The sequence below is a fragment of the Trematomus bernacchii genome, unplaced genomic scaffold (assembly GCF_902827165.1).
Source record: "Trematomus bernacchii unplaced genomic scaffold, fTreBer1.1, whole genome shotgun sequence".
NCBI classification, from domain to species: domain Eukaryota; kingdom Metazoa; phylum Chordata; class Actinopteri; order Perciformes; family Nototheniidae; genus Trematomus; species Trematomus bernacchii.
This window is the reverse complement of record NW_022987801.1, coordinates 2,596,684-2,620,383: the sequence shown is the minus strand read 5'-3', so window position 1 is coordinate 2,620,383 and position 23,700 is coordinate 2,596,684. Positions and strand designations below refer to the sequence as shown.

The following is a 23,700-nucleotide window of genomic DNA, read 5'->3' as shown; positions in this document are numbered from 1 at the left end:
ATCCCTGTCATAACAGATTTAAAGTTAAAAAAGGATTGATAGAAAGACTTCTGCCAAAGGGCGGATTTCTGAGCTTACTTTTGTTTTTTAGGCCGTGAACGATCGTCCAGCCAGCCAGAAATTACCCAAACATGTAGATTTAAAAAGAAAACTACATCGACAATCCAAATTAATAAAATTAAATAATGTCAAAAAAATTAAGGATCCAGGAGGACTTCATAAAGCTTCCAGATGCCACCAAAAAGTAATAATATATATATGTATCCGTATTTAATTCATTTAATTCATTTATTGTTTAACAGCTTCTTACCTGTATATCATTTTAATTGTGTCTTAAATTGTGTTAATCTTGTGTGAACTGTACTGCTGTACTACTACTGTACTACTTTCGCTCTTACTCTGTTGCTGCTTAAACTCCTGAAATTTCCTCACAGGGATTAATAAAGGTCTTATCTTATTTTATCTTTCAGAGAGGAAAACGCAACAGGAGCGAGAGAAATCCAGACTAAACACAACCAGAGCAGGATGTGAATAACTTACAAAGAACAGTTCAAAGGATTAATGCTTTATTTTACTCCTGCGAATACATGTATTTACAATCAGTCTTCATTAGAAAAGTGAGTCATGGGGATTGAAAGTGAATTCTGAAGAAACGTTTCCCACTTCTCAGGAAGCCGTCCCAATCTAACTGCAAGGGTATAAAAGGGTGTTCAGAAAACATGGGTCTTCACTCAGAGGAGACACAGCACAGAGGAGAGGAAACCATTGCAACATCTCCTTTCACTACCATTCAAGGATGAATTATGCAATCCAGTGCATCGTTTTCCTGGCATGCATTATCACTTGCACTTCACTCCGTAAGTGTGTCAAATTATTATTATTATTATTATTATAGCATTTTAAGCTTTTTGTTGTATTTCTGCATTTATCCATCTTCACTTTTGTCCTGATTTTACAGATATTTTGAAATGCCGGTGTATAAAAACCAGCTCGTCCGTAAATATTTCCCTCATTGCTAATATCAAGGACCTCCCGCCTCGTCCCTACTGCAACAAGAGAGAAGTCATGTAGGTATCTATTTAAACATGAATACATTGCATTTCTTTAAAGTGTTGCTTTAAACTGTTTTACATTAAATCTTCCTCTACCTCCTACAGTGTTTACCTGAAAGATAAAAGTTCAGTCTGTCTTGACCCTGAAGGAGCATTCACCCAAGCAGTCTTGCGAACAATTAAAAGGTAGGTTTTTGTTGTTTGTTTGTCATTTTACCAAAATCAGGGAGGTCAGCAGTTACTTGTTATTGCTCCGTGAATCAGGACCAGTCTGTGTGTATGAAAGACAGAGGAAGTGGCATGTAATTAAACTTGGATGACTTCATTTTTCAGATAAGCATGAGGGTCCATGAGACTGTTAAATTAATGGGAACATTAATTCTGATATGCAACGTTTTTCCCCCCCCAGACTTCCCTCTTTTCGTTGCTGCAGAACTCTAAAAATAGAATAAAGAAAAATGTGATTATAATGGGGTCTGATGTAGTCGTAGCTTTTTTTATTAAGGAATGACAGGCTTAATACAGCGTTGAATTAAATGTGTCAAAGTATTATGAATAATCAACTTAGAAGTAGACATTTGTTCATGTTGATGTGTAACAAGGCAAACAGTCTGGAAAACCACTCTGTTTTTAAAGGCTTACATTTTTAAATTGAACATGATGTGTTTTCTTTACAGACAGAAAGCGAAACTGGCAGTTAAGAAAACAACCGTACCACCAGCCCAAAAAGACCCCCCGACCAGCCCCAATACAACCACAGCATCAACCCCAGCATCAGTTGCGCCAACATGGTCATAATGCAAATGTGTTTTTCATCACTGCAATTCAACCAGTGTGTAAGAAGATCTGCACGGCACACCTTCTGAATATCCTCTCAGGCTGCTGCATCTGTTTAATACTCCTGCATGCTGTCACTTATTTGTATCCACATATGGTCAAATACTTGTCATTTTGTTGTATGCATATCACCGGGTGCCACTTTTCTGTTAGTTGTTTTTTCCAAACCTTTAATACAGTCTTTCAATTTGTACACACCAGAGCTGGCTATCATGACGGCTTTACATCACACTGTGAAGTTTAGTAATGACGTTTTATTAATAATGGTAAATGTGAATTGTTTTTCTTTGTGGTTCATATGTAAGGCCATTGTTTCTTATGAAATGTGAAGGATTGTCACTGTATGTTGTATATAATACAATAATAATGTACACTACTGACCCGTGTCATGTGATGAAGAGCTCTTAATCTTCAATAAATAATACAAATGTGAAATCTTGGCAAACGCAGTGAATTACATTTTTATTTTTCTGTGTCGGTCTGTCTGTCTCTCTGGAACTTCACGTGGAAATCACAATTAATGAAGTAATTCATTACCTCAAGTATACAGTAAGCAATATAATAGTATTTATGTTATTCAAGTTGTTATTCCCACTATAAGGTTTTTGCCAAGTCATACTGTAATACATCGTTGTATTTCTGACAGTCATGTGTTGTTGAGGCTTGGCATGATGACCCACTGTTTTCCCACATCACTGACCCCAATGTCTAATAAAGACACATGCCTTCAATCATGAGGGAGCAACATTTCTCAAGTCTGCTTTGTCAGCGAAATATGATTTCAGCTGTTATGTTTGCCACTTATTATATTTACTGAACTTTGAGGAACAGAAACAGGAAGATCATATAATAGCAATTTCGATCTTCTGACAAATGGACTAAACTCAGAGAAATAGACTTCAAACATAACTTTAACTTGTATTTTCAATGTTCATTAATCAGTTTAACCTGAAAACTCCTCTATTGATACAGATGGTAGTTAATGATTATATTTATTATATATTATCAAATTAATATATATTTCCCCGATGAGTGTTTTTGAGGCGGCACAGCTTGTAAAAAAGTCTTCTTGAAGTTATCAACGTTCATTTTACCCTCCATCTTTTAAAATGTTTATATTTTGATTGTGAATTTAGGCTAGATGTTAAACTTAATAAACATTGAGACAAATACCAGGTGATTGAATTGAAACGGCCCCCGAAAGAGAAACCAAACTGAAATGTTAGTTTATTTTTATCGCTATGCACAGGATGACAACATTTGGGGAATTTTTAAACAGTACAATAATAATGTCAAAAACAAGAACTCCTGGAAACTACTACAACTTAAGGATCCATTATAATGTACTCTGTTTTTCTGGCATTAATGAATGTTAATCAGATATTCTCTCGCTTGTTTGCACATTTTTGTTCCTGAACAAATCAAAAGGAAATACCTGCGTCTTTAGCGGCTAAACGCTCAACTCTGTTCACCAGCTAGTTGATATCTTTATCTGTCTGCCATTATCTGTGGCCCGGTTGCATACAGAGGTCTTCCCAAGGTTTTTTGCTCAAAACTATGCTAACAAGAGCCAAGAGAGTGAACCAAAGAAGTAAAATTGTATGCCTTAAAACCAACACAAACAGAGCAGACGGAAACGGGTAAATTGGGTGATAATTCTCTGTGAATTTGCCATGAGTGACCCCTTTAACATCACACGTAGTCATTTAATCTGCATCATAACACCAAACTGAATTGAGTAAACATATTGACAACAGTGTGAGAAGAGTCACTGAAAATATTTTTCACATAGTGACTCTATTGTGCTGTACATAGAGGGTCAGAACAAGCCCAGATGACCAAAAAACAACGTGCAGTAGCTGCGAGTCAAACTGTGATATGCGTACAGTTATTTATGTGTTTATTATTTTATCGTTTCATATTTGAGTCGGAGGGAAAACACAGAGTTGGCTTATTTTTACAGAGAGAAATGAAGCCGTTCAGACAGACAACCTCCGTCTGAATGGCTCGATTCTCGCCAGCCGCGAACACAACGTCTCTTAACCTCAACAGGGCCTCTTGTCTGTCCCTGCACTCACCATCCCATGACTGCCTTCTGCTGCACATGAAAGTGAAACCAACGTGCCCACACACACACGTATACAAATTGGGTTTTTTATCAATTTCCCACAGTTAAGAAAAGCACATGATCGATGTGTTGGAGGGGGGTATACATGTTGTCAGGCAGCTGTATGATATCAGTCTGAAGTGACAACCAACAGCTGCAAAAACAAGATGAAGCTCTGCATCGTGATCGTGTTCGGGACCCTGATTGCCCTTGCCTACGGTAAGACCACAATGTGTTTTAGCTTCTGTTTGACTTTTGCTGTGTTATATAACCTACTAAAGCTCAGGGTTTTTTAGAAATACTGCAGATACTGACGTGTTCCTTGCACAATACTGAAACAGTAAAAGCCTTTTAGTAAGAATGGACTTACCTGTATCCTAAATATTCCCTTGAGAAACATGGCAAAAGGTCCATTGTATTGAAATATGCTCAAATATTAAATAACTGTAGCTGTGTTTTTGCAGGTAAATTAATTGTTGATCACTTTTTGCAGCATTTAAGATTTTCTTTAACATTTTTTCCACATTTCAGACAGCTATTGGAGTATTTTCATTTCTCTGAAGTATGACTATCAACTTGCAGAGACTTAACACTTTAAATTGTCTAATCGTTGCATTATAATATATGTGCTGTTATCTAAAAAGCCTGTGTTAAGCAAGGCCAAAGTGTAACTAGATGAGTAAAAGTTAACTAAATGTATCAGCTAAATGTTCTTGAAGCATTAAAAGTAATAGTATGGTGTTTTCTTATTATATACTGAAGCATTTTATCTGTAAGAATAATTAAAATGCAGTTGGTCGAGGGGGAGCTCCACTTTTTTACTGTGTTATCTTTCCAAATCAGTTCTAGACCCATTTTATTTGGGGGGCTATGCTGGGACCAGTTTTTTAGGACAGGGGCACATTTTATGCGGGATAAAAGACACAAAAAACAGTGTTCAACATTATTATTATTTTTTTTTTTTTTTTTTTGTATAAAGTCAAAGCGCACAAGTGAAGCAAAGTAACATAATTTGTTTCAGTGGTTAAATTGTTATTCAATCACATTTTGAGAAACAAAATGCATTCAAGTTAATTTTGTCTAGTTAGAGCACAACGCTACCTCAAATTGTATTATCTTTATAAACTCATCCCCCATGATCGAAATGTCTCATATTAAGAATATCAATCTGCCAACAATATAAAGTAAAAACTACAGATGCATTCAAGATTTCGACTCATGTGTTTCCCATTTGTGTGACCCAGTAAACTTTTCATCATGACTTGGAGAATTTACGCTGTAGTGAACAGGAAGAGGACTAAAGGAGAAGATGGGGAAGTGAGCGTTGTAGCAATACAGAGGGAGTTGTAATGAAAGCTTTTAGAAAGGGGACCTTTCCATTTAATTATTTGGAGCACACACACATCAGGTCTAATGCAATCACAATGTCACAGTGACAAGTTCCCTGTAAGATAAAAGAAGGAAGGGGAGGATGCAGTTTGATTGCGTGAATTATAGAAGTGCGTACTTTTGATCTCTGACGAATCTTTAAACAGCCTAACGAAACGATGGACTCAGACGTATGAGATTCTTATTTCCTTGGGATATGCAACACTGCATATTGTGCAAGACTGACAGGATTTCAACAACTGCTAAACTAATATTTCAACATTACAATGACTAAAAGCCTCGAAACGCTAGAAGTCATCTCCATGTTGTGACACATTATTGAACACACTTTACGGTAAAACATGACTAAATGTCTTTTGATGACAGGTATGCCACCGATCAGCAGAGACTACAACACTCACTGTCGGTGCGTTCAAGTGGAGTCGAGAATCATCCCGCCGGACAGCCTGAGGAGCATCAAGCTGTTCCCTGAAGGGCCCCACTGCCCCGACATAGAAGTCATGTAAGTGTTCAATAAAAGTCACATGCAAGAGTCAAACTGCCAGTCAACTTTTGGGTTCATTAGAAACCATTTTTACTCCTCAGGACTTATACAAATTGTCAAAATCCCTCCCAAAGTCCTCGAGGAATACATTAGAAAAATCCATGCTGTGATTTGGCACTGAAAACTGTTGGCGTACGGAGAAAAGCTTAATGTGGACCCTTTGGAATTTCCTGGTTTTATGCATTAATTGGTCATTAAATGTGATCTGTCACAATTATAGACAAACACAATATGCTTAAGCAAACCAACATTTCTATTCTTTCATGTATTTATGGAGAACACCCTTTAAACATTCACAGTGCCCGGTTAAAGTAAGTGAACCCTTTAAATAACTTATCCTTTTAGAGCAATAACCTCAGACAAACTCTTAAACCCTCCAGATCCAGGAATAAGTTCTGGCCTCGGACTGAACTTCTCTAAAATGTGGATTTTCTTTTTTTTTGTTGCCACAAAACCACCGAACTTCAGTTGATCTTCTGCCACTCTGACATTATACTGCAGGATATCTTATTAAACTCCTACCTCAATTGAATGATTTATTCAAATTGGACAAGAACAATACAATAATTGTGTGCTATTTAGTAGAAACAGATTGTGTTTGTCTATAGTTGTGACTTAGATGAAGATCAGATCACATTTATTGACCAAATCATGCAAAACAGGAAATTCCAAAGGGTTCACATACTTCTTCTTGCCATTGCATATTATACATTGAGTTCAACACATAGCTTTGACTTTAATGCAGTGGAGATTTCCAATGGGCTGTTCATTTTTATGTGATACAATAAGGATTAGTACCATTGAAGAGCCCTAATAATGTCCAGAAGAGACATGAATATATATCTAAGGTAAAACAACTGTAATGGTGTCAGCACATGCCATTTGTATTACGTATTCTCTTTAAAAATAACTTCTGGACGGGGTTGGCTTGTTTTTGGAAACCTAATCTCTGGGTGTTTCTCAATCGCGAGTACGCTTGCTTGGTAGCACATGTCTGCCGAGCATCTTGCTTCAGAAGCGAGGCAAGAATACTTCCTGGCATTCGGAAAACGAAGAGTGGAACACGCTAGCAAGTGTGCAGGTGTGCGTCATATGAGAGGCCCCGCCTTACATTTTCCGCCACAGATTTGGGGAAATTGGTCCGTGCGCAAAGCATTGTGGGGATTTTAAGACCGCGGAGTCTACACATGTGCAGCCTCGAAATCTCTCCAAACAAAGTACGCCGGGCTCGGTAGATTTCCAAGTATGCTGGAGATTAGAACAGTCCTTCGGCGGCACTCGATGACGTAGGATGCTTGAAATAGTGGCTCTGCAGCAGCTTTACTCGAGATTGAGAAACACCCACACAGTGTCTCTAAAATCTTGGCTCTGTTTAATCCTTTATTTATTTTTTGACAGAGCTGGACTGGCGAGCGGGGAGAAAATTTGTCTGAACCCCCAGTCCTCCTGGGTGAAGAAGCTCATCCAGTTTGTTCTTGCAAGACAACTTCATCAGAAGCATCAAGCATAGTATCAAAAGACAAACAGTAAAACATGTGCAATGAATTCCTCTCTGCAACGATGAGCCATGCTGTTGTACTTTAATAAATCACACTTAACACAGTTTGTATAGCTTATTTATATTGTTAGTGTTGTGTGAATGCTCTTTTTTTAACCAAACAGAGAACAGGAAGTGTCTAAATAGCACTGTTACTGGATGAAGTATGTCTAAGCATTATAGGAAGTAAGGAATTGTTGCGTGTGACGTGTACATTGTAAAAAAAAGTGTGAATGAGTGTTAATTATTCTCTTTATAGAACGTTTGGTTGTACGTCGGATGCAGACACTTTGTAGCATATCATGTGTAATATTCATAACATAATTTTCTTTATTTTGTGAAAATCACTTGCTTTGTTAAACCCCTTTCCCAACTTTGGCACCGTCAGGGTCTATGTCCAATTTGAGAAAACAAAATAAATTATAAAATGTTTCTTGTCTTGCATTTAATCTGAAACACACTTTTTCTCCAGATGTGAATTTTGTGGAGACACTGTTGAACTTTTGCACTCATTTCAAAAGAAACTATCAACGGCCAAGACACTAAACAGTCTCAGATATAAAACTGTTGGTTGATTTCCCAGTGTTGTTTGAACAGCTTTTGCAATGTTAATGAAGGTTTGAAGTCTGAAAAGTACAATGTGTAACCGAGCACCTTAATGCGTAATGAAGCACTTATTTTGCCTATTTGACATGTTCTCAGGTCTTTTGGTGTTTGCTTTAAAAGAGACGTTTTATTCCAGTAAACTTCTCATACTCCTGAAACACTCTGTTTTAAAAAGGGCCAGGTGTTGATACCTTCAGGGCCCCAGGAAACCTTATACTGTACGTGGACATTTATAATCAACCTTATCCCATTTTCCCCTAATGTCATTCATTAGACACACCCAAGTATCACGGAGGAGGGGATGTAATGAAAGAAGTGACGTCAGTGCATACCTTGTCAGATGATTCAAACAAACGAGTGAATAGGGAATTAACTATTTACCAGAGAAAGAGGCAATGAACAGGGATAATCCAGTGTTAACGGGCTGTAAATCAGGTGGTCGAGTGGACTGATAGCAATGCTCTTGAGATCAACACCAAGAAAACTGAGGAAATCATTTTTGGCTCACCATCTGACTCCCATAAAGATCCATACAGATGAAATCAAGCAGGGACTTTCATACAAATACTTGGGTGTAATGATTGATCTGCTGTCATGGAAGGATTACATTGAATATGTCAACCCTGTCAGAGACTCTATGACTCAGCCTATCATAACAACCTAGTGAGGCTGTCCAACAACATCATCTCGGACCCAAACCATGTTCTGAACAGTGAATATGAACTGCTACCATCTAATCGGAGATACAGGGTCCCACGATTCAATAAGGTCAGACTGAAGCACTCCTTTGTGCATCACTCAATCCTCACAGTAAATACAGAGCTGAATCCCAGATCAAATGCACGCTGAAGGCTCTTTGAGCAGCTTTTCTCGCACTGATTGTGCTGTTATGTTAAATGTTTGTTGTTTGTGTTTCATGTATTTTTGTCTGGATATTTGTCTGTTGATGTTGGACATGGAGCTGCTGTGACGCAAGTCAAATTTCAGACTTGATCTGACAAATAAAGTAATATCGTATTGTACCGTATCGTATTATCACTCAGGAAAAACAGTCAGAAAAAAAGACTGAAATCTTTTCTGGGAAGCTGAAAAGTCGAAAAATTCAAGCTGCTTTACAGTAAAACACACAAAAAGTATAAATAAGGAATAACAAAAGACAAACATCTTACAATATACAATCTTTCAAGTGCAATCGCCAAACCTAAAACTGACACAAAGTGCCTCTTAAATAATTTAACAATTCTGAAGTTGCTTAAGGCTAAACACTTTCAATTCAAATGTAAAATCTCAGACAGCTGGTTTACCTTAAAGAAAGTTGGAGGGATAGTGCATGTCAAATAAAACCCTTATTAAAACTAAGGGCAAAACAAAACCTGACATGAGTGAAAGCGGTCCTTTCAGAGCTGAGGCTTGGCACGACCATTCGGGGAAACAAACAAGACGAACTGACACAGGACAGGGGAGAGACAGGACTATTTAAACATGAGGTGAGTGGGAACAGGTGGAAACAATCAAGGGCGGGGCAGACACTGATGATGGCGGGAACGACACACAAGGGGAGGAAGAAACAGGGCCTGAATTGAAAGACAAGAGGTAAGTACAGAATAAAACAGGAAATTACAGACAAAATACATAAACATAACTAACACATTTGACGAGACACAACATTCAGGACATCATTTACACAAACATATCGATCAAACAATGTCAGCTAGGTTCGGCCCTCTGATTACTCATATTATTCAGACTTGGCGAAATGCACAGAAATGATGCGCTATTCAATGCCCATATTTAATAACAACCAATTACTCATAGGGCAGAGGCCTATTCATTATTCCCAATGGGGGAGGAAGGGTCTTCACACCTTGGGAGATATTTACAGTGTCAGTGGTCTCTGCTCTTTTCAGGATCTTAAAGGCTGTTATGACCGTCCAGGCACCTCTTTCTTTTTTTATCTACAGCTTAGGACAGCCCTTAAGGCTTATGGGGTCCCATGGGATCAACAATTAGCAAGGCATCCATTCCACATACTCATCACTGATGGAAGAACCTCCAGGGGCTCTATGTTTTATACTCACCTACTTGAGTCCTCTTATGGTGACCTTCCCTTAGATAGACTTTGGAGGAAGGATGTCCCAGAATTGAGACCTGATTTTAATTGGGATTCAGTCTGGGCTAACATTCGTCAGGCGTCTCGCAATCCCGACCACCAACAAATCCACCTGAACTATGCGCATTTAACTTACCTGACACCCAGACGGCTGCATATGATGGGTCTTCTGGCAGATGCTCGGTGTACCCTGTGCTCCATGGGGGCTCCTGGTACATTTCATATGTTCTGGGAATGCCCGCCTGTTGCTCGCTTTTGGAACGGGGTCTCCTCTAAGTTGTCCGATATATTTTCTTTGACTGTACCTGTATCTGTGTCTGTTTTTCTTTTGAATGACTTATCTCAGCTGCCGGCTACTGGGTACCAGAAAAGACCTCTCTATGCTGGCCTTACGGCTGCCAAGAAATTGGTAGCTATGAGGTGGAAACAACCCGACAAGCTCTCAGTGACCTGCTACTAACGTTTCTTGACGGAGGGAGGCTGTGGCTCAGTGGTAGTGTGCTGGACTTCGAATCAGGGGATAGCAAGTTCGAGTCCCACTGCAGTCAGCATGTCGTTGTGTCCCTGGGCAAGACACTTCACCCCAAATTGCTCCTGTGGGGATTGTCCACAGTACTGAATGTATGTAAGTCGCTTTGGATAAAAGCGTCTAACAAATGACATGACATGTAATGTAATGTCTAAATGGAACTGTCCACTGCACGTGTGATTGGAGTTAAGGAGTCCAATATCGGTTTATGGGTGTCGACAGCTGAAAAATTGAAGGAGCGGATTTAGCAATCTTAACTGATATAGTTGTTTGCAGTCATTGGTCCTGGGATTGGAGGTGGGAGGGTTTTTTTTTTTTTTTTTTTTGTCCTCTTGTCTTGTATTTTTTGTAATTTGTGTTGTATTGGTTGTGATTGTACATTGTATTTTTCTAAATGTGTATGAATAAAAACATTTGATCAAAAATATGGACTATGTGTTTATATTCAATAGCATTATTTAATATGCTCTAAAAACGCTCTGTTGTGTTAACCTTACTTGATCTCAGTGTTTCACCAAAAAATATTATTTTATAAAGTGCTATCTATTAATAACACTAGTAGTATTTCTAGTGACTCTTTATATCATATCATCTATTGTATTTTATTTTTTTTTTTAGGTAATCATACTTTGATGGAACAACTGTCATGAAGACCAATCATTCCTGGGATAAATGAAGTATTTCTGATTCTGTGACGGCCACATAAACGTGGTCCGAAGAGCCTCCTGCTGGCCTAAACATGCAACTAAAATATGTTCACAATGACAGTATTTCTGCAGGTTTCTGCTATATTTATTTGTTTATTTGTTTATTCCACACATGGCAGTTATTTTAATGTGCACTTAACAAAACATGTACACTTATACTGTTTTTTTTTTTTAATAGCACATGGTGGAAAGGAGCAGGGAGAAGAACATCTTATTTGACCTGCTCCTCCTTCAGGGACTCAGATGAGGGTGTTGCACTTTTCCTTGTACATGTGATGTTTCGGTGTAGTGTGTTTACAGAGACATGTTTTGTAAACAATTGTTATACATGAAGTTGTGCATACCATGAACGGAACAAATACAAATGAAATGAAAATATCCTTCCCTAAGTGTTTACAGGTAGTGAAGGTAATACTCACCATGTAGTTGTGGAAGCCTGCATGCGTTCTTCCTCAGACACTCCCTGTAGAGCCGGCTGTCCTCCCTCAGGTCCGTCAGCAGGAGGTGAAACGGTCGGCTCGCCTTCCTGTTCAAGCCGTACAGCCTTCTCAACTGGCCCGCCAGTCGACCTAACTCCTGACATCACACACATGCACAATGTGGGAATTCACAGGTGAACAAATGACCATTATTTGGATGTAACCGGCTTCAGTAAAGGGAACTGAGAACTTCCACAGCAACACTATGTGCAATATAAATATCATTACCATCATTACAATACACTCGCTGCTATATAACAATATTATTATTATTCATAATATGCTATGATAACGTGCAATTACGTATCTGCTACTAAATACTGGTAATTACATTAATTATGTGACCGTCTATGTTTCATGTTTTCTGTAGATATTTAATTGCTCTTTTTACTGCATTGTTAGTGTACAGTTGTAATATTATGCTGCTGTGTTTATTGTTTTTTTGTAACTCTGGCACAACAATTTCCTTCAGGATGAATAAGGTCTTCTCTTATCTTATCTTTTGTACTTATAGTAGGCTGTTTGAGAGTACAGGATGCAGGTTTAAGGCCCTTACCTTGTCAGACATGCTGTCACTCATACTCAGGTCCACACACAGTTTGAGCCCGACGCACTGAGCCTCAGCTAGACGCTCTTCGGTGATGGCTTTCATGACTCGTTTGGTAAACTGAGGACTATCTGGGCTAGAGCCTGTATGACAAAACACACAGGAAAGACTGTAAATGACTTCCAGATCCAATCTCCATGCAAAAGCAAAGTAAATGTCTGATTTGCATAACTTTATCTTCACCTGACTCCTTCTCACGGTTGATCTTCTTTCTCTGCTTCTCCTCTTTCCTCTTGCTTTTCTTCGCTGCCATGTGCCTCTCCCAGTGTTGCTGCTTCCTCGACACATTCCTCTGTTCATTTAACAGAAAACACAACATTACCAGTGCAGAATAGCTCTAGATGTCTAAAATATTAATAATTGAAATACAGAATGATGTGATCAACACAGGAAATAAGGAACAAAATAAGATTAGGGCATTTGTTTAACTTTTGGCATTAGAATTCAAGACCCTAAACGATGTGTAAATATATATATAATGGACAAACCTGCAAGATTTCAATAACGATTGAATAAATAGAAATATAACCAATTAAATTAATAATACTGCTCATAACAATACAAAAATAAAGTGTACTATATATTCATCCCACCAAACAGTCACCGTAAAGCAAAGTAAGCAAGGTTTTCTTCCTGAAATAATAATCAGTAAGGCTGCTACCCTGGAAAACAAAGCAAGCTTGAAGAGGTTTTACAGTGGTGTTTATTTACTATGAAGGTAAACAGACTACTGAAGACCGTGCAGCTTCCCTCCCAGGCCTGCCCCCCCCCCCCCCCCTCTCAGTCTCCACGTCTATGAACAGCAGATCCATCACCTCTGAAACTCCATTCAGCTGCATCTCACACACATCTGAGCCAATGTGTGCCATGTTAGTTAATGACTCACAATCATATATACAGTCTATGCTCACAATGCATCACCTACACATTGTTTTATTCTGTAAATGCAACCCTTGTTTAGGCATTTGTGTCTAACTGTAATTTATTTGATTTTGTTCATATCATGTTTTCCCACTCAATGACAAATTACAGGCAAGATTTTAAAGGCAGAAAGAGAAACACATGGCTAAGATGTAAAGGATGTCGCTTGCGGCTCTCGTTGATGACGTCAGAGACAACAGAGTGGAGAGGGGGGGGGGGGAGTGAAAACAGTTCCAGCACCAGTGTGACAGTTACAATTTCCGTATGCATGCCAAAAGAGGGCAGCCTAATACCTGTAAAAAATGCATGTTAAATGGAATACTCTTTTTATTTGCACATCGCATTGTTAGTAAATATGCCCATGTCATTTCATCAAGTAATTGAATAGAAAGCTGTTTCTTATCTCCCTTCAGCATAGTTTAGAATTATTTTATGTTTTATCATTACACCTTTTCTAATTAATTCCACTCCAAACTGTCATTTTCGGAGATAACACAAAACAATTAGGCCAACGGACAGAAAAGGAGAAGCACACCATTTTGTTCTTCTTATTTAATTAGACTTTTCCATACTTTGTTGTTTTCCGGTCCTGATTATGCGCAAAGGGGCGCTATTTCTGCGAGGAACACTGTGAACACCTTACACAGGGTGAGTCAATTAACTTGTTTATAATTGTATTGTGTTGGTAAATTTAGTCCAACAAATATTCATTTCGGACTGTATTTGAATCTGAGAAGTAACTTCAGTTGGGACTGTCAAATAAAATATACAACGTTCAGATGCCTTAGATGCTAAAGGTTAGCTACTGTTAGCAGAGTTCCAGAACATCTTTGCTGCTAGCTAACATTACCTTAATGTTATCCATTTACTTGCCTGAAATAGGTATTTTGATGACCAATTTTATCAGTATTTGTGATCGTGTTGTGGTTTGACCTTGTTAATGATACAAAGATCAACTTTATTATTCAGTCTCGCTTCTAAAACGTGTCAAGGTCGTGGTGGATTAACAATGCTAACTAATGCGATGCTATGTAAGCTAGGCTAAATTGACCGTTAATGTATAACATATGATGCTGGTGAATGTATAAATAAGAACACACACAAATAAAAGCCAATTATTTAATGATATACACATAATATATATGTATGGAAATGTCCATCTACTGGGCCTTGTGTCAGAAAAACATTTAAATGTAAAGTAGGCTCATTGACCATAACATCTTTTCACTTTATATTTGTTTACATTTCTTTACACTATTTTTAAATACATTTTTATATTATTTAATGAATACTAATAATACTGCAATCAGTTGTTATGTTTGCTAACACTCGTAGTTATTTAAACGAAACAATTGTATCAAGCGTTTCCTCGTGCCGCAAACCGGAACACTCGTGTACTCTCGTTTGTAGTCGGAAGCCTAAAGGTGGTGCACACTTGTACTCTTACTAACCAACTGCAGCTTACGTAAAAGCTTACTTTGGTTGACTATTCCTGGGTGACATTATATCTATATGGAATTGTTTAGCACAGTTTTACACCAGCATTTAGCCTATGTACATATATTGAGGATTGTTTTATATTTCGGACCATAAAACAGTGATTTTGACGCTGTTGTTGTTAGCATTTGAAGCTAACACGCTGCCATGCAGCATCACAGCAGCCAATGAGAGACTCACAGAGGAGAGATATGCTACCAGACAGCATTGTGGGTATTCTCAATACATTATATAGATTATTTAACAGTTAATACGGGTTTTATTCAGGGAACCGTTGGCATGTTCATGTCGTTCTTTTTATGGCCAGTATAACATTGTTAAATGTATATTTTGTGGCAAATATTATCATTATGTTTCGCTATAAGCGTTATGAAGTTATGCTAAGCAATACATATGTATGTGCTAAGAATGGCTTTTATTTAGTGTTATTGGCCGCGTAGCTTTTTAGATGTTTCTTTGCTCATTTATATAGAATTGCAATCTGATGTACAGTGTTGGAAGTGAGGACCACGTCTGAGAGTCGCATGTCTGTCATAGTAGTAGTAGGGCTTGAGCGTTGTTAAGGTTAAGACTATACTTTCAGGGATCATTTCTATAGTTTCTGACTTGAGAAATGTGTTTCTAAAGTGATTGGTCTCGCTAACCACGATGATGAGATGGTGATACTCTTTCCTGAGCGTGAAGCTGGCAGAGAGTCTTGATTCAGTTCTTATGCTCTCTGCCTTTGATGACCGTTCACTGCCTCCTTTGGGGGCTTTGAGGGAGAGAGTATGTTCAGAGTGGCAGTGCAAGAGTGTTCAAAGTAAATCATGATAAATTTATTCACGATATCAGTGTCATTGAAACATTTCATGTAATCCATGTGTATTTCGCAAAGATTGCAAAAGGATACATGATGCGTTTTACTCCACTCCATGTATTAACTTTATCCCTAGTATATATAGTTTATTTCCATGAAGGGTATGTAGCCTACAGTTGTTTACAATATGCTAGTGTTATTTAAGCTAGTCACATGTCTTTCCTCATGGTTGGTTATTCATTGCATGTGTAATTCACAATGAATACAAAAGGTTATATGAGGTGTTTTACTCCATTTGTTTCTTTATTATTATTTTATTGTTTGCTTTAGTTACTTTGCAGATTAGTGTTTTCCTACAACCCATCATTTTCTCAGTATTATCACCTGATGTAAAGTATTGGAAGTGAGCACCATAACAGGGAGGTGCATGTCTGTCATACCAGTACTAGGGCTAGCTCAGTGTAGAGGTTAAGACTATACTTTCAGGGATCATTTCTATAGTTTCTGACTTGAGAAATGTGTTTCTAAAGTGATTGGTCTCGCTAACCACGATGAAGAGACGGTGATACTCTTTCCTGAGCGCGAAGCTGGCAGAGAGTCTTGATTCAGTTCTTATGCTCTCTGCCTTTGATGACCGTTCACTGCCTCCTCTGGGGGCTTTGAGGGACAGAGTATGTTCAGAGTGGCACTGCTTGAATGTTCAAAATAAAGCATGATCGATATCCAAGTGATAGTCATGATATCAGTGTTATTGAGGCGTCCATGTGCCCATAGTCGTTTATTAAATGGATTCATATTTGACTATGTTTCAACAATTGCACAAGGATACATGATACATTTACTCCACTCCATGTATTTACTGTATCCTTATTTTATTGTTTACTTCCATGTAAGGTACGTAGCCTAGAGTTGTTCACAATATGCTAGTGTTATTTAGGCTTTTTTTTAAATTAATATTATGCCCATTATTGTTGACTCAATGCATGTGTAACTTACACCAATTGCAAAAGGATATAAGAAGTGTTTTACTCCATTCAGTATATGTACTTTATTATTTTACGGTTGACTATAGGTACTTTGCAGAATTTGGATTTACCTACAACACATTATGGTCTTATTACATTTTTGAAAGAATAAACTACCAAAAGCAGCAGACTTTGTTTCAGTATTATCATCTGTTCTAAAGTAATGCAAGTGAGCACCATGACTGAGAGGTGCATGTCCTTCATACTAGTACTAGGGCTAGCTCAGTGTAGAGGTTAAGACTATACTTTCAGGGATCATTTCTATAGTTTCTGACTTGAGAAATGTGTTTCTAAAGTGATTGGTCTCGCTAACCACGATGAAGAGACGGTGATACTCTTTCCTGAGCGCGAAGCTGGCAGAGAGTCTTGATTCAGTTCTTATGCTCTCTGCCTTTGATGACCGTTCACTGCCTCCTCTGGGGGCTTTGAGGGAGAGAGTATGTTCAGAGTGGCACTGCTTAAATGTTCAATATAATTAATGTGCAATTGGGGGACCAAGTCGAAAGTGATAGTCCTGATATCAGTGTTATTGAGGTGACCTATTAGTATTAGTTGCCCATTGTCGTTTATTAAATGTACTCATATTTTACTATGTTGCAACAATTGCACAAGGCTACAGTTTACTCCATGTATTTACTGTATCCTTATTTGGTTGTTTACTTCCATGTGGGGTGTGTAGCCTACAGTTGTTATCAATATGCTCGTGTTATTTAAGCCTTTTTTTGTCATTTCTTTCCTCATGGTTGGTTATTCATTGCATGTGTAATTTACAATGAATACTAAAGCTTATATGAGGTTATATGAGGTGTTATTATTATTTTGTGGTTTGCTTTAGTTACTTTTAGGGATGGGTATCATTAGGATTTTATCGATACCGGTATTTTTCGATACTCTTATCGATTCTTTTCAATTATTTGGTGCTCAAAATTATAGACATGATTACAAGATGTGAAGATTAAACAACAGTAATTTTATTGTAATTTATTTGTATTTATTATTTAATGTAACTTTTTCAATGTCATACCAAGCAGGTATGAGTGTGTTTGACAGTGTGTCTCTAGAAGGGGGGCGGTTATTAGGGGCAGTTAAAACGAGACGCTGCGTGCGCACCTCCTAAACCGGAACCTCCGGTCGGCTAACCATTATCATCCGTTTATTGCGTTTATTATTTATAATTGTAATGATGGATTATCAGTAATCATTTCAAAGTTACACAGAGACATTGGATTACATTTCAGCAGCGTTTTTATGCCTCTTGAACACAACTTTTGATCACAAAACAGCAAAGGTAAGATAATTATCATCATGGCTACGTAAAGTGAAGTTGTTTTCTTGCTCTTTCCTGGCTGCTAGTTCAGTGAGTTTTGGTCGTACAGTGATGAGACTTATACATATGGAATCTTTGGAATCTCAGCTTTCATGTGATATGTCGTTTGTGCAGCCAGCATGACGTAGAAAAGTTCGCTTTTGCCAGTTATGTGCTAAAGTAGCCGTTTGCCCCGTTAGACCGTTTCGCTAAAATGGTTAATATCGTCTGTTAGCTGAGTTTCTTCCCGTTAAGTGGGTATGCATCATTAATAGGTTGTTAATAGTTAAGAAGCCTTGAGACGCTGTTTCTTGCAAGATGTTGCGTCTGCCCCTATGGTCTGCCCCCGGGAGTCTCACAGTAATAAGAGCGCTGTTAGGAGAGATGACGAGTGGCATTCACAGTGGCCAATCAGAGGGGTACTCAAACCGGATACGTCACACGGGATGAGGGTTCCCAACCAACCAGAATTGTGGGAAATAGCGTAATTCATATACCGATAGCAGCACCGTTTGTCCAGCGGCTTAACGGTATACCGATACCGTCCAATCGGCTACCGGTACTGACTTAGTACCGGTTCTCGATACCCATCCCTAGTTACTTTGCAGATTAGTGTTTTACCTACACCCTATTATGGTTTTATTAAATTTGGTTCCTTTTTGATAGAATAAACTACCAAAAGCAGCTAAAATAGACTTAATTTCTAGTTATTATTATTTGTATTATTATCTGATCTATAGTATTTGATGTGAGCACCTTAACAGATAAGATCAAATATACTTTATTGATCCCAAATTTGGAAATGTATTCGATGCGGCAGCATACAAAACAGGGCATTGCACATGATAAGAAATTAAAAAGAGTAGAAAATGTTTATATCTCAAAATAGAGAATAAAACAAGAGTACAAAATATTCAAGTTGACCGGAAAGATACAAATCTGTAAACTATCTGACAAATAAAATACTATAGAAGAGTGATATTAATGCTGACACAATATAAAAGTAGGATATTATGTACATTAAGTGAGCAAGGAATGCCATATTAAATTAAACATAAATGTACAGTGTAAAGTCCAGTTAACAAAAGAGAAACTATGGAGCTGTGAGTTTACACATATATACAAGGGAATTGCTTTGATGTATGGAGCAAAACATAAACAACATAAAAAACTAATTGTAAGAGAAGGTAAGAAATATAAAGATTTTAAAAAGAACATATTAAAAAATAAATCATTTAACATAAAAAAATAAGACAAGTATTTATACCAAATCAAAATATACTAAATAATCGACAACCACTAAATATGGTTCCTTTCTGAAATAATAAACTACCAAGACTTTTTTTCTCAATAATATCAATTGATGTAAAGTATTGGAAGTGAGCACCATGACTGGGAGGTGCATGTCTGTCATACCAGTAGTAGGGCTAGCTCAGTGTAGAGGTTAAGACTATACTTTCAGGGATCATTTCTATAGTTTCTGACTTGAGAAATGTGTTTCTAAAGTGATTGGTCTCGCTAACCACGATGAAGAGACGGTGATACTCTTTCCTGAGCGCGAAGCTGGCAGAGAGTCTTGATTCAGTTCTTATGCTCTCTGCCTTTGATGACCGTTCACTGCCTCCTCTGGGGGCTTTGAGGGAGAGAGTATGTTCAGAGTGGCACTGCTTAAATGTTCAATATAATTAATGTGCAATTGGGGGACCAAGTCGAAAGTGATAGTCCTGATATCAGTGTTATTGAGGTGACCTATTAGTATTAGTTGCCCATTGTCGTTTATTAAATGTACTCATATTTTACTATGTTGCAACAATTGCACAAGGCTACAGTTTACTCCATGTATTTACTGTATCCTTATTTGGTTGTTTACTTCCATGTGGGGTGTGTAGCCTACAGTTGTTATCAATATGCTCGTGTTATTTAAGCCTTTTTTTGTCATTTCTTTCCTCATGGTTGGTTATTCATTGCATGTGTAATTTACAATGAATACTAAAGCTTATATGAGGTTATATGAGGTGTTATTATTATTTTGTGGTTTGCTTTAGTTACTTTTAGGGATGGGTATCATTAGGATTTTATCGATACCGGTATTTTTCGATACTCTTATCGATTCTTTTCAATTATTTGGTGCTCAAAATTATAGACATGATTACAAGATGTGAAGATTAAACAACAGTAATTTTATTGTAATTTATTTGTATTTATTATTTAATGTAACTTTTTCAATGTCATACCAAGCAGGTATGAGTGTGTTTGACAGTGTGTCTCTAGAAGGGGGGCGGTTATTAGGGGCAGTTAAAACGAGACGCTGCGTGCGCACCTCCTAAACCGGAACCTCCGGTCGGCTAACCATTATCATCCGTTTATTGCGTTTATTATTTATAATTGTAATGATGGATTATCAGTAATCATTTCAAAGTTACACAGAGACATTGGATTACATTTCAGCAGCGTTTTTATGCCTCTTGAACACAACTTTTGATCACAAAACAGCAAAGGTAAGATAATTATCATCATGGCTACGTAAAGTGAAGTTGTTTTCTTGCTCTTTCCTGGCTGCTAGTTCAGTGAGTTTTGGTCGTACAGTGATGAGACTTATACATATGGAATCTTTGGAATCTCAGCTTTCATGTGATATGTCGTTTGTGCAGCCAGCATGACGTAGAAAAGTTCGCTTTTGCCAGTTATGTGCTAAAGTAGCCGTTTGCCCCGTTAGACCGTTTCGCTAAAATGGTTAATATCGTCTGTTAGCTGAGTTTCTTCCCGTTAAGTGGGTATGCATCATTAATAGGTTGTTAATAGTTAAGAAGCCTTGAGACGCTGTTTCTTGCAAGATGTTGCGTCTGCCCCTATGGTCTGCCCCCGGGAGTCTCACAGTAATAAGAGCGCTGTTAGGAGAGATGACGAGTGGCATTCACAGTGGCCAATCAGAGGGGTACTCAAACCGGATACGTCACACGGGATGAGGGTTCCCAACCAACCAGAATTGTGGGAAATAGCGTAATTCATATACCGATAGCAGCACCGTTTGTCCAGCGGCTTAACGGTATACCGATACCGTCCAATCGGCTACCGGTACTGACTTAGTACCGGTTCTCGATACCCATCCCTAGTTACTTTGCAGATTAGTGTTTTACCTACACCCTATTATGGTTTTATTAAATTTGGTTCCTTTTTGATAGAATAAACTACCAAAAGCAGCTAAAATAGACTTAATTTCTAGTTATTATTATTTGTATTATTATCTGATCTATAGTATTTGATGTGAGCACCTTAACAGATAAGATCAAATATACTTTATTGATCCCAAATTTGGAAATGTATTCGATGCGGCAGCATACAAAACAGGGCATTGCACATGATAAGAAATTAAAAAGAGTAGAAAATGTTTATATCTCAAAATAGAGAATAAAACAAGAGTACAAAATATTCAAGTTGACCGGAAAGATACAAATCTGTAAACTATCTGACAAATAAAATACTATAGAAGAGTGATATTAATGCTAACACAATATAAAAGTAGGATATTATGTACATTAAGTGAGCAAGGAATGCCATATTAAATTAAACATAAATGTACAGTGTGAAGTCCAGTTAACAAAAGAGAAACTATGGAGCTGTGAGTTTACACATACAAGGGAATTGCTTTGATGTATGGAGCAAAACATAAACAACATAAAAAACTAATTGTAAGAGAAGGTAAGAAATATAAAGATTTTAAAAAGAACATATTAAAAAATAAATCATTTAACATAAAAAAATAAGACAAGTATTTATACCAAATCAAAATATACTAAATAATCGACAACCACTAAATATGGTTCCTTTCTGAAATAATAAACTACCAAGACTTTTTTTCTCAATAATATCAATTGATGTAAAGTATTGGAAGTGAGCACCATGACTGGGAGGTGCATGTCTGTCATACCAGTAGTAGGGCTAGCACAGTGTAGAGGTTAAGACTATACTTTCAGGGATCATTTCTATAGTTTCTGACTTGAGAAATGTGTTTCTAAAGTGATTGGTCTCGCTAACCACGATGAAGAGACGGTGATACTCTTTCCTGAGCGCGAAGCTGGCAGAGAGTCTTGATTCAGTTCTTATGCTCTCTGCCTTTGATGACCGTTCACTGCCTCCTCTGGGGGCTTTGAGGGAGAGAGTATGTTCAGAGTGGCACTGCTTAAATGTTCAATATAATTAATGTGCAATTGGGGGACCAAGTCGAAAGTGATAGTCCTGATATCAGTGTTATTGAGGTGACCTATTAGTATTAGTTGCCCATTGTCGTTTATTAAATGTACTCATATTTTACTATGTTGCAACAATTGCACAAGGCTACAGTTTACTCCATGTATTTACTGTATCCTTATTTGGTTGTTTACTTCCATGTGGGGTGTGTAGCCTACAGTTGTTATCAATATGCTCGTGTTATTTAAGCCTTTTTTTGTCATTTCTTTCCTCATGGTTGGTTATTCATTGCATGTGTAATTTACAATGAATACTAAAGCTTATATGAGGTTATATGAGGTGTTATTATTATTTTGTGGTTTGCTTTAGTTACTTTTAGGGATGGGTATCATTAGGATTTTATCGATACCGGTATTTTTCGATACTCTTATCGATTCTTTTCAATTATTTGGTGCTCAAAATTATAGACATGATTACAAGATGTGAAGATTAAACAACAGTAATTTTATTGTAATTTATTTGTATTTATTATTTAATGTAACTTTTTCAATGTCATACCAAGCAGGTATGAGTGTGTTTGACAGTGTGTCTCTAGAAGGGGGGCGGTTATTAGGGGCAGTTAAAACGAGACGCTGCGTGCGCACCTCCTAAACCGGAACCTCCGGTCGGCTAACCATTATCATCCGTTTATTGCGTTTATTATTTATAATTGTAATGATGGATTATCAGTAATCATTTCAAAGTTACACAGAGACATTGGATTACATTTCAGCAGCGTTTTTATGCCTCTTGAACACAACTTTTGATCACAAAACAGCAAAGGTAAGATAATTATCATCATGGCTACGTAAAGTGAAGTTGTTTTCTTGCTCTTTCCTGGCTGCTAGTTCAGTGAGTTTTGGTCGTACAGTGATGAGACTTATACATATGGAATCTTTGGAATCTCAGCTTTCATGTGATATGTCGTTTGTGCAGCCAGCATGACGTAGAAAAGTTCGCTTTTGCCAGTTATGTGCTAAAGTAGCCGTTTGCCCCGTTAGACCGTTTCGCTAAAATGGTTAATATCGTCTGTTAGCTGAGTTTCTTCCCGTTAAGTGGGTATGCATCATTAATAGGTTGTTAATAGTTAAGAAGCCTTGAGACGCTGTTTCTTGCAAGATGTTGCGTCTGCCCCTATGGTCTGCCCCCGGGAGTCTCACAGTAATAAGAGCGCTGTTAGGAGAGATGACGAGTGGCATTCACAGTGGCCAATCAGAGGGGTACTCAAACCGGATACGTCACACGGGATGAGGGTTCCCAACCAACCAGAATTGTGGGAAATAGCGTAATTCATATACCGATAGCAGCACCGTTTGTCCAGCGGCTTAACGGTATACCGATACCGTCCAATCGGCTACCGGTACTGACTTAGTACCGGTTCTCGATACCCATCCCTAGTTACTTTGCAGATTAGTGTTTTA

General features: G+C 37.8%; 3 protein-coding genes and 5 non-coding genes across 8 annotated transcripts; 7 read left to right on the top strand and 1 right to left on the bottom strand.

Annotated features, from left to right (window-relative positions):
* Positions 1-580: 580 nt before the first annotated feature.
* LOC117498160 (C-X-C motif chemokine 15-like) lies at positions 581-1,951 on the top strand. The gene is made up of 4 exons (XM_034150260.1): positions 581-857; positions 959-1,067; positions 1,158-1,238; positions 1,730-1,951. The coding sequence occupies exons 1-4, from the start codon at positions 797-799 to the stop codon at positions 1,848-1,850; spliced, it is 372 nt and encodes a 123-aa protein (XP_034006151.1). The 5' UTR covers positions 581-796; the 3' UTR covers positions 1,851-1,951.
* A 2,123-nt stretch (positions 1,952-4,074) lies between these two features.
* LOC117498165 (interleukin-8-like) lies at positions 4,075-7,898 on the top strand. The gene is made up of 3 exons (XM_034150265.1): positions 4,075-4,215; positions 5,752-5,887; positions 7,328-7,898. Exons 1-3 carry the CDS (start codon positions 4,164-4,166, stop codon positions 7,437-7,439), a joined length of 300 nt encoding a protein of 99 aa, XP_034006156.1. The 5' UTR covers positions 4,075-4,163; the 3' UTR covers positions 7,440-7,898.
* Positions 7,899-10,862: 2,964 nt separating this feature from the next.
* On the bottom strand, positions 10,863-13,373 carry trmt10b (tRNA methyltransferase 10B). Its single transcript, XM_034150055.1, is given in 6 exon segments — positions 10,863-10,933; positions 11,816-11,861; positions 11,863-11,994; positions 12,454-12,587; positions 12,688-12,796; positions 13,236-13,373. Coding segments are annotated over 6 exon segments (630 nt in total).
* Positions 13,374-15,489: 2,116 nt separating this feature from the next.
* Positions 15,490-15,706, top strand: LOC117498166. Its single transcript, XR_004557544.1, has one exon. It is a non-coding gene; the product is annotated as a small nucleolar RNA U3 (small nucleolar RNA).
* A 485-nt stretch (positions 15,707-16,191) lies between these two features.
* On the top strand, positions 16,192-16,408 carry LOC117498174. The gene has a single exon (XR_004557552.1). It is a non-coding gene; the product is annotated as a small nucleolar RNA U3 (small nucleolar RNA).
* A 574-nt stretch (positions 16,409-16,982) lies between these two features.
* Positions 16,983-17,199, top strand: LOC117498171. The gene has a single exon (XR_004557549.1). It is a non-coding gene; the product is annotated as a small nucleolar RNA U3 (small nucleolar RNA).
* A 2,299-nt stretch (positions 17,200-19,498) lies between these two features.
* Positions 19,499-19,715, top strand: LOC117498170. The gene has a single exon (XR_004557548.1). It is a non-coding gene; the product is annotated as a small nucleolar RNA U3 (small nucleolar RNA).
* Positions 19,716-22,010: 2,295 nt separating this feature from the next.
* LOC117498169 lies at positions 22,011-22,227 on the top strand. The gene has a single exon (XR_004557547.1). It is a non-coding gene; the product is annotated as a small nucleolar RNA U3 (small nucleolar RNA).
* The last annotated feature ends 1,473 nt before the right edge of the window (positions 22,228-23,700 follow it).